Here is an 11,371-nt window from a genome sequence, read left to right on the forward strand (position 1 = left end):
TAAAATGGCAAGTGCCATCACCTGGCATTTCCCACGTGGCCAGGCCACCAGCCCTCATGTGAGCCAAGTATTTCACGCTGTCCTGTGAAGGGTAACCAGAAAGCCGGTCAGTGCTACAGTGTGGAAATTGTATGTCAGCGTTTGTATTAGTTATGTGTGTGATGGCTGGATGTGATGGCTTGTCAAGAGTGACATTTAGATGCCTGCCACACAGAAGTCATATTTCATTTCCTTTGTGAGACGTAGCTCCGGGGACATGGGCTTTGTGAGTCACAGAGGCGCTAATGTACTCTGATCCTCCATTCAGGACCCAGGGAGAAGTCTGAACTGAACAGCAAAGTGATGTCTTAAGTGACTGGAGGCTGATCAATAACTCATTTACACACAAAGCGAGGAGGTGGTCCCTGTTCAGGGCCTCGGAAAATGTAGCTGAATTTCTATAATTTCCTTTGCTCTCCTATTCAGTTTTCACAGCAAAGAATGGTCACAGTTCAAACCAAATGCCGCACTTTAAAGCTTCAGAAGGAGCATGGGAGTTTAAAAATCCTTTCACTGGGGTGATCGCATCCACAGCCTTCTCACACCCTGAAGATGTCTCTCTTCTCTGCTGTCCAAACCATCCCCAAGATGCCACATGGTCCCATGGGTCTGCACAGGACCAGGACCCTGGTGGCCACACAGAAGGTGTGTCAACTTCCCACAGCCCCTGGTACTCAATAGTGCGTTCAAGGATAGCAGTCTTCTCCCCCTTGCACACTTGTGTGGTCCATGCATGCAGGGTCAGGGACATGCTGGCAGAAAGAACAAGGAAAAGCTGACTTTTGAAAGGAAGAGGACAAGGACAGGAAGAAGAGAATGAGAAATGCAGGTGTAGATAGGTCAGGTGTATGGGAAGGAAGACAAGGGTGCAGTACTGGCAGAACTTCTGGTCTCCGAGAATGAGAAAGGTGCTAATATCAGGCAAGGTGGTAGTATGAGTTCTCAGGAGGAGGACACAGATAAGTGATCTCCATTCTGCCCCTGCGGGGACTACAGGGTGAGGGTTGCCAGGGCATAAACCCTGGCAGCTTAAGCTCTGGTAGCTGGACTGTGCCCAAAGCCAATTAAATCAGTGCCGCTGGGTGCAGGACCCATAACCGTGAGTCTGCGAGCTCCCCAGGGCCTGAAGAGCTGAGTTTAAGAGTCAGTGACCTGGATATCTGCAGCTGACTTGTCTTTTAATCAAGCAAGTTCCTTCATCCGCGAGTTTGCAAAGCATCTACCTCATGTCCGGCTGCATGCTAAGCAGCAGAGGTGAGATCGAGAAGGACCCTGAGATACGGAGTAGCCCAGGGGGACGGGCTGGGAAAAAGGAGCAAATTAATTATGATAAAAATGAAGGCAGTACTTCACAGGGCGTTTACTACACCTTGGGCTCTGCCGGGAGTAAAGCCTGCATCCTTCTTCGCCACCGCGTGGGCTTGGCAGAGTAACGGTGCTGACTCCGTGACAGTGTCACTCATACCCACACTACCGGGGCCTCCATCAAATGCTGTCCACACCCAGAGAGGAGACGGACAACGCAGGAAAGGGGTGTCTGGGGAAAGCTTCACAAACCTGGACCTCAACCTCTAAGTTAGACCACCCCAAAGTGTAGACCACCCCAAGGGCTTTCTGGGGGGAGAGTAATGGTAGTTGACGTCAGGGCAGGTGAGTGTTTTTCAAGATGAGGGGTGAGGGTGGATTTGAAGCAAGGATGGTGACTGGTGTGAGCACAAGATGAAGCCCCAGGAGCGCCAGGAGTCAGTGCTCCCAAGCACCCAGATACTCCCGGAATGGTGGAAAGAACTCAGCACGGCGGTCAGCGACAGCCTGCACCTACCAGCTCCTCGTTGTTTAGTGAAGTCCTGATGACCATAGCAAGGGAGAGGCCGGACTTCCGCGCAGCCAGGGTCTGCGACACAGAGAATCGAGATGCATTAGCATGGAGGAGGTGGTCCCATCCACACTGCTCAGCAGAGGGTGAAGGTAGGAGTGGTGGCTACTGCTCTTCCCACAGTAGTAGACAAGGCCCTGCATGTCCGGTCGTCAGCACCCAGGACACGGCCTCAGAGAACTTGGGACCAGAAAGGATCCTGATGGTCAGACCCAGCCGACACTTTATAGGTGATAAAGCCAAGGCCTAAGAAGCAAGGTGACTGCCCAGGCTTCCAGGCCCGAGGGAGGCTTCCACAGCCTGTTACCCCAAGGTCCTCAGCCTGGCTTGTGGGGTGGCCTGTGGGTGTTTCCCTAGAACCTTCCCCCACATCTAGCCAGACACTCTCTGCCCATCACCCATTCACGTGCTGAGAACATTAGACCCAGGTTCATCTCTTCACTGGAGGCTGGGAATGTACGCGATCTTACCTGGCAGCCATCATTTCCACACCTGTGAAATGGGACCTCGCCACTCCCTCCCCTCAGCATGCATGGTGTCGGAGCCCCAGCTGTGCTCCAGGGAGCTCCAGGGCTGAGAAGTTCCGAACAGGAAAGTGAGGTCTGGGATCCCAGTGGGAGCAAAGGGAAGTCACGGTGGACTACGCATTGCTGACCACCCCACCTGGCGTCTGCTCTTAAGCGCCTTCCCGGGGGTAGGAAGCCATGCACACAGATAGCGCTTTGCACATTTCCAAGTCAGCAAGCTGCCAGCCCCCAGCATCCCTATCGTGTCAGCTCATAGAAGACTTTCTTCCAGGGTTTACCCAAGACAAGCCTTCATCTCAGACAGCTGCCTCTGAACGTACGCTTGCGCTCTCTCTCAATCTGAGTTTGTACCAGTGAGGACACAACATAGTTCCTCAGAATCAAAATAGATGTGAAGTTGTCTCAGCGCCCAGCCTTCCATTCCTGCATGCATCTATCTTTTTATGTCCGCATCTTGCTCCCTTCTAGCCCATGGATAAGGAAATTATATGTTTGGGAAGGTCAGCAAATAGCAAGCAAATTGCACAGCACTTACCATGGCCTGAAGATCCCGAAGTGAAAGGAAAACAAAGTTTAAATCATTAAACAATGAAGGTAGAAGAACAGAACCAGGTTAAGTTCGTTTATCACTTCACGGTGAGGTGTACTACACTGAGGGGAATCCAAGCCGATCGTACCGAATCATCACGCTTTCCGGCAGAAGGACTTTCCAGGCAAAGTTTTGTTTTAAACCTACAGTAGTGCCCTCAGGTGACCATTTCCATCGCAAAATTAAAATTTGCTGGTATAAAACTAAGCAGCTTGTTGCTAAAAGAGAAAGTTATGTTTCTTTGGCAGAAAATACACTTTTCATATAATAAACCACCAAGAATCCTACATACCCATAGGAAAAAAAAATTGTGGTATTTTGAATGATAGAAATGTTTTCCCTGTGGATGGGCTTTCTCTTCTTTTCCTTTTTAAACAGTTGGGCATAGACCACCACCCCACTGTTCACGCTTAGCATTTCTGGGTAATTCCCAGTATATTTGATTATAGGAGAATGAGTGATTTAAAATCACACTGAGGACTAATAAAATTTTAATGACTTGGGCACTATGGTTTTCTTGAGAAAGTAGGACCTATTAATTTGGCTGGAATCAATCTTAGTATAATAAAGGACCAATTAATATTGCCTGCTTCCTTCGTAGAGTGCTCAAGTCTCCTCTGCTGAGGGAGGTGTTTTGAACCCAGCCCTAAACCTTACAGGTTCACCCAGCCAGACTCTCCAAGCCCAGCCCAGGAGCTCGTCTGGCTGCTGTGGGAGTCCCCGGCTTCATTGTGAAGCCACTGTAACTCAATTTGTAATTTCAACTAATACCAAAAGTGGCCAGAGGATGAGAGCCATTTCTTCCATCAAATACACTTTAAAGAAACAATAAATGTAACACTTGGCAGCACCTGGCCTCATATATTTTAGTCAATGAAATATTTATGGCTAGGTAGCTAATGAGAAGGACATTATGCTTTAATAGAGAAAAAGTCAATACATGCACTTAGAAAGAATTACCCAGGAGTGACTTACCACATCACGAACAATCGGCAACGTTTTCTTCCTGCGGAGGTCAGGCATGCTGTCGATGCCGTACAGTCCCCACCCAGCCCTGGAGGGGAGAGAGCGATCATTTCAGTGGTAGAAATGACTGCACACAAGGAGAGACCTCACTGTTTACCACGCAGGCTTTCAAAGATGAAATACAGAGCACAAGCGTGGCCCAGCGATGGGCCATCCGCTGTCAGTGCGGGAAAGGAGAGTCAACGTGGTTAGGTGAGTGGAAGCGTCCTCCCCAGCAGGAAACTGAACCGAAGCATTCTTGGTGCAAGTTCGGTCTATCTGCAATGGAAAGTAACTACCTCTTTATAAAATTAACACTCTTCTGTGTGCTGCACCTTCACAGATTCAATCCACAGTGGCCCCTCCAGGAGCCAGGGACAAGTTGAAAACAGTGATTCCCCTCAAATGAAAGGCGTCATTTACCTGAATCTACCCCACAGACAAATGCACAGGCTTAAAATAATTCCTGGTGTGATGGTATCCACTGAAATAGCTTTTGTAGTGACAACAAAAACCAGGTCATCTGAACACTACCTTCACAACCAGCAACATTTTTTCTCATGGGGCCTTCTTAACAGCCATAGCCTTAACCCCAGCATTTGCTTTTGGAATTAAACATTGCTTGGTAATTTTGGGCAAGCCCTAAATTCATCATATGATGCATACAAACAGAAGTTAAAGCAAAATAGTACTAAAGATAAACTGGTAATAGATGAGCAGTAACATGCCATTTAAGGGTTCAGAATCTAGGAGCAAGTGTGTGACGCAGGGGAGGAGGTTAGCCGCTGTGTGTGGAAGGATGACATGGGGAGGAGCAGCTCATTCTCAGCCATGCACTGCAAGGAGAAGCAGCCTCTAGTTTAGCTCAGAGGACAGAGAAAAGTCAAGAGCAATGGAAGAAAAAGAGAGGAGGACGGAAAGAAGCCACAGGAGAGGGGTTGTGGGCGTGGTGAGGCTGAAGAGCCTGTCCAGGACCATGTGGTAAAGATGCTGCCCAAGAGTTGGGCATGGCGTTCACCCATCGGTGCAGCTTCTGGGAGGCTGAGGTGAGCTGGAAGCCAGCCTGGGCCACACAGGAGGACCCTGGCTCAAAAAGAAATCCTTGCACCATCCCTCAGTGCCAGAGTAAGGCCAACAACGAAGGCCAAGGGCTGTGGCAGCCACGCGGGTCAAAGTTGGGAAATTTGGGTCACAAGAAGAAATCCCAGGCAGCATGTTTCTCTCTTCCATCTGCAGGGAGAAACTGCAGGCTGGGAAAGGCAAAGAGAGACCACTGATTCCCTGAACTCCTGTCCGCAAGGAGCACGTGGTCGCTGTGGGAGGAGTTCCTGGCTGCTGTGGAGCCCTTTCCACCCCAGCTCCATCTAACCCCACACTACAGACGAGGAGCCGGGGTTCTCTGCCCAGTCTCACTGCTGCAATCTCAGGCTGTGATTCTGAGAAAGTCTTTCTTTTTATCATCTGTGAAAAGTATTAATAATGGTACAAAGGGTGCATTAATAAATATGCTTCTATTGCACTGCACATCAATCACACTAACCAGCTGTCAACACTGTGAAATGTTTTGACTTCTAAATAACATAATTCCATAGCCATGTAAAGAAACCCATTCAACTGCAATGATTAAGAAAGTGACTTTATAAACTGCAAAGTGTTACAGAAATATATATTTTCTTCCCATCAATAATAATTTATTTCCTATGTTTTCCTTCTTCTCATGGAACTTGGTTCAGATTCTCAAAGTACACCCATAATCTGGTGCCAGCCTTTCTACTCACAGACGTGGGAGTCAGATGCACCCGCGTGTTCTGGGCCTGACTCTCTGCCTTGTGTGAGTCTCCTCACCACACGGACCTCCCAGGTCAGCTCTGAGCATGATGAGGTGTTGGCCCAAGTTACAGGACAGGCATACAAAATTCTCTATCCAATGAAATACAGGTTCAGTTGTTTCCTTCATTTTATAAATAAGGAAATGGAGTCAGAACACTTCAAGTTATCTAAAAGGCATAGCCTGGAAGTGGCTGGGGGCAGGATTTGAACCTATGCCCTACAGCTTACTGTGCCCCACTGCCAGGATGACTGGGTGGTCCCACGGGACACCCCATGCCCATGAGCAGGCACTGATGATGAATCTCACTTTACATTTCATGATGCGGAAGCCAAACAGCTCCTCCAGGCTGAGACCCCACAACCAGAATGTGACGAGCTTGATCTCCACTGCAGGGTTACTGCATCCCAACCCCCGCTGTCACAGGCAAAGTGGTTCTCCCCGGGTGATGGGAGGCCTGGCCTCTTCGGCCCAGGCAGCTGCTATCATCTGATGTGTTTTCGGGGCATTTGAGAGGGTTCTGTCTTCAGGTCGGAAGCCCCAGTCACCTGTTTCTCCATGGAAATGACCCCTGCATGCCTCTCTCTTTTCCAAGGCCCCAGAGCTCCCCTCAGAAGGTGACCAGGCTCACAGTGGCCTAGAGGGGAGGAGAGGGGCAGGAGCAACTCAGGCGTCAGGTGTTGTATAAAACTGGGTGTCATCCTGCAGAGACATGAGCAAGGTGCGTCCTAATTCAACACTTAATCTACTACATAACTTTAAAAATTAATATTAGTTTTAATTGTGAATTCACAGTGTACATTAATGGGGTGCAGTGTGATGTTTTGGCCCATGTGGAATGATCAACTCAAGCTAATTAACATCTCCACCCTCTCATTCATTTATCATATTGGGGGGTGAGGTCTTTAGAATTTACACCATCCACTGAGATAATTTGAAGATTTTTGGTAAGTTTTCTTTTTCTATTTCTTTGTTCTTTTCATAGTAACATTAAAATTAATTTACTGAATTCAATAAATCTGATGCATCTTGACTCAGATTCACTTAAGTACCCTGTTACCAAATAAACACAACATACATTCTCTGAAACACAAATCTGATACAATTTTTATGAAATATGATATAGAGGTAAAGGATATTGCGGCTGATTTTACTAATTTAAGTAAAGGTTAGTTATTATTTTTATTTAAAGCAGAACTGATAACGTGCTGGATATACATGCACATTGGAAAGAACTCCAACATGGTACCAGGAGAGTGGCATGTGAAAACAACTAGGTCAGAGTGTGAAAAATGGTCAGCCACACTAACCACGAGGGACCAGTGAGATGTCCACAGCGAGACACCTCACATTGCTAGAACATCAAAAGGACAATGGCAGCTAGCATTGGTGAGGCAGTGGAGACCTTGCACACCATTGATGGGACAGTGAAATAGTGTAGTCGTTAGCTTCCTCCAAAAGCTAAAAACTACAACTGGAAGATAATCCTGCAATCCACACCAGGTGATATCCACAGAAAGGGAAATTGCTGTGTGCACCCCGATGTTTGTCAGAACCTGAGTCTCAACAGCCGAGTCAACCCATCAGCCTCAGATGGGACCACGGACGAGACCACAGCACATCCTGAGGGTGAGACTGTCCAGGTCCTGAAAAGAAGGGAATCCTGCTATTTGGGACAGCCTGAATGCACAGAAAGATTATGTGAGGTGAATTAAGTCAGGTTCGGAAAGACAAGTACTGCCTGATCTCCTTCAAACGAGGAATGTGCAGCAGCTTGTCCCAGCAAACTTGTAAGGAGAACTGTGATGGCCAGGAGCTGGGTCAGCAACAGGGTCGGGGAGATCAGAGATGTGGGTCCGGGCATAGGAAGCTTGGGTTAGGTAGGAAGAGTGAGTCCTGGAGCTGTGTGGACAGTGTGGCCTGTTTCTAACGGGGAGACACATCTTCTGCAGAAGGAAGACACCAATGGGAGGGGGAGGAGGTAGGCCGAGGAGGAGAAGTAAAACGTGCACCCGCCCACTCCCCACGGTGCGTGCACGCAGACATGGGCTGGCGAAGATGAAACTGCTCAGGGCGACGATCAGCCTTCCCACAAAAGGGAAGGATGACAGGATGCATATGCTAATTAACCTGGTTTCGCATTCTGCAATGTGCATATATTTCAAAACCTTGTGTTGTACACTATAAAGACTTACACTCTTACTGTCACCTTAAAAATAATAAACCGAAGCTGAGGTGATTTAGGGAAGAAATTATGAAGCAGATTTTCAGTATTTCTGAATATAGGACAAAGATATTTTATTTCCACAAATAAACAGTTGATGGCTAATTGGCTAATATTCATGGAACAGCTAATTTGCAGTAGAAATCAGAAAATTTGTAGATTCTGCCTATATCCAAAACAGCTGTTAAATCAACAGAACAATAATTTTAAAGCACCAGTGCGTATTGCTCTGGTTGTGTGTTCCTTGGTCAACTGTTGGCAAAAGCCATGTGCTGAATCCTTTGTAGCAGGACGGAGCATTGAAGCAGTGTAAGAGATTAATAGTGAATCATTCCAAGTCCTTCTCCCTCAATATTGCTGCATTCTCTTCCAAACATCTGAAAAAGTCTACTGCATTTATTTAGTTATTTAATGGTAAACATAAAAGAACCTATTCTTTTGCCTAACATTATTTATTTTATACACACCCAACACAACTTTCTGACCATGAGCTCTACTCATTCACCTGATGACTACTATTATGCAAGGTAGTTTCTTCTGTCCCCCTTTCTGTTCCTGTCAAGACTCAATGAATATTTGTGCCTGTGTAACTGACGATTCATTCTCCGCAGAGAATTCACCACCGACTCCTAAAGATTGTTTGATTCCATATTTTGCCAAATCTAAGACACTGTCTGTTGTAAAATGCAGCATTGTTTTAGGCACTATTGTGGAAAACCCAATTAAATCATAATACTATGACTTCTTAGCAATTAGAATTCAGAGTGCTATAAAGTTGACTTAATCTATGACACCAGTTTCTACCAATTATTAATCATTTTTGTCTATATAAGAGTAGGAAAATTTGGACAAAATTGGTATTTCTTAAGCTTCTTACTCAGGGTCAAATTTTTGAAGTTACTCTTAAATAAGAATTGTCAGTGCTGGGTCTTTTCCAAGCACTGTCTTCTCAGCCACCAAGAGCCCGGTGGGGGTGGTATCAGGCAGCACTGTCGCCCTCGCTGTCTTTCTGCTCCAACAAGCAGACGGCTGTGTGCTGGGCTGTGACCCTGGCCGGCTCTCAGCCTTATCAAGGGCACCAAAGGGCTGCTCAGGACCAATCCTCCCTTAAATCACCTTTAGATTTTTGTTTTTTAGTTGAGACATTAAAACATTGCAGTTGTCTGGCAATACCACCAATAAAAACAGTCAAAACAAGACGCTGTCCCAGGACACTTATAACAAAGTTTGCAAGTATGAAGACAAAGAAACGCCTACAAATGTCTCCTGGCTGGCAATATTTTCGAGACACCACTGGTTCCTAAGATGCATCTCAATTTTTTAATCACATATAAAAATGTGTGCTGCGCAGTTATGGAAACACGGGATTTGGGGCATCTGCCCCTCCTGAACACTTAATGCCCTACTCCAGGGCTTACCAATTTTGTAGCTTTTTTGCCAGCTCATTTTCTTTGCATTGCCATCGTTTGTTTTTCTGTAACACAAACCCAAATGCGTCATTTCATATTCTGTATCACTGAGGGCACACAGGACGAGGGACAAAGCCTGCTACCTTCCAGGGAGGTGTGGCCGCCTCTCCTGTCTGCTCACTTCTGATTTCCACTTCCTGTTCAGCAGCCTCAACTCCCTGCAGCTCTCTGGGCCTCACAGGCTCCCAGCCTCGTCGGCTCAGTGTATTTCTGAATGTCTTAGTTACTTTTTCGCTGAAAATACCTGACACCCTCGAGTTAAAGGAGGAGAGGTTTATTTTAGCTCACAGTTTGTAGAGGTTTCAGTCCATAGTTGGCTGGCTCCAAGGCAGGGAAGCTCGTCAGAGAGGCATCGCAGAGCAGAAAAGTGCCTGGAGGAGTAGGCAGGACGCAGCAAGTCTTCCTCCCTGTCCTTTTTATTCCATCCACACTATCAGCTTTCTGGTTGGTGCCAGCCACACCCACGATGGGACTTCCCTCACCCATGCCCAGAGCTATGCTAAATCAACCAGTGGACTAATCCAGTGTCACACACCCATGATCCAGTCACTCCCTGAAGCCCGACCTATGAGCTCATGAGGGGACATCTAGACACAAGCCACAGCACTGAGCCTGGTCTTAAAGGAGAAATACACCTCATAGCATAAATCTGCTCCCTATCATGAATCCCGGCAGACTCCACCATGCTGTCGCCACTAAATTCTGGTTCTCCTCACTATGGCACTGAAGTTGGATGCTTCCCTTCCCTGAAAGTCACTGTAGTTTTCCCTCGTAACCCTGAGGAACTCTTTGGAGGGACCCTTTGGAGACAAAGCTGCCATCACTCCAGGAGACACGACAGCCCTGCTTCTTCTCACCTTGGAGCTGTCACTCCTCCTGTGGCCGAGCGTGAGATGAAGGAACTGGCTTAAGTTTGGAGACAACAGTCGTATGGAAATACGTATAAATTGATGCTCAGTAGAATGAAAGTGTTCGTGCTTGAGAGCGAAAGAAAAATGAAACAAACTGGGCATGGCGCATTCAGACCTTTCCTCCCCTTCCTTCTGGGCCTGGGCAGTGTGACTGTGAACCGGGATACTGCATTGGCCATTGTCCTGCAGTGCTTGCTTTTCTCACCACGCCTTCTTTTCCCAGTCTTGCTGTCCCTGGGTTCACACGGTAAATATGTACATGCAGGCAAGGAGTGGGCCTGCTCTGCTGAGTCCCGGGACACGGTGAACATCCACAGCAGCTTTTACATGTTCTTGAATATTTCCACAGGTACATCCATTCTAGAACCAATCATTTTCCCTCCACATTTTTTGAACGTCTCCTTTTGATTTCTCTGTTTTGGGTGTTACTGCTGCTTGCATGAGGAGAACTCAAATGTTAACTCTGTGTCACAGAATAAAACAACTAAGAAATGATGTATTGCAACATCTGCGTAATGGAGAGTTGTGGAAACCGAGCTACAAGGAATGTAGAAGAGCACCAAGGCTCTCCGAGGATTGTCACCACACCGGAAATACTCGGGACTTCAGCCCCTGTAGCAGCCCTCACTTTCCCTCACCTTGTCTCTAATCCCAGGAGGGACCAAGCTCTGCCAGCTTCCCCAAGCCCCTGCCTCTCTCATCTCCTGGGTTGGCTCATGGTGTAGATGAGCTATGGATTTTATGGTGTCGTGCCCAGGATTCTGTTCACGGACTTTTCACCACCCCATCTCTGTCTGTTTCAGTCCATCTGGAATTCAGCCCTGAGACTAACTCAGTGACAGTAAGGTTTCTAAGGACACCAGGGTGCTCACGATGGATTGAGAACAAGTGAAGGAGAGAGAG

General features: G+C 47.2%; 1 protein-coding gene across 2 annotated transcripts in view; it reads right to left on the reverse strand.

The window, feature by feature from the left end:
- The window catches only part of Unc13c (unc-13 homolog C (C. elegans)), a 435,225-nt gene that overhangs the window by 263,397 nt on the left and 160,457 nt on the right, over positions 1-11,371 (reverse strand). The window contains exons 5-7 of one of the 2 annotated variants that reach the window (XM_005376625.2): positions 4,007-4,085; positions 2,978-2,983; positions 1,862-1,933 (exon numbers count right to left, since the gene is read on the reverse strand). In XM_005376625.2, coding sequence (XP_005376682.1) covers positions 1,862-1,933; positions 2,978-2,983; positions 4,007-4,085 — 157 coding nt within the window. The remainder of the gene's footprint in view (positions 1-1,861; positions 1,934-2,977; positions 2,984-4,006; positions 4,086-11,371) is intronic. The other variant, XM_013510339.1, reaches the window with a different exon arrangement.

Source organism: Chinchilla lanigera, unplaced genomic scaffold (assembly GCF_000276665.1).
Source record: "Chinchilla lanigera isolate Chin_1 unplaced genomic scaffold, ChiLan1.0 scaffold00008, whole genome shotgun sequence".
In the NCBI taxonomy this organism is placed as follows: Eukaryota; Metazoa; Chordata; class Mammalia; order Rodentia; family Chinchillidae; genus Chinchilla; species Chinchilla lanigera.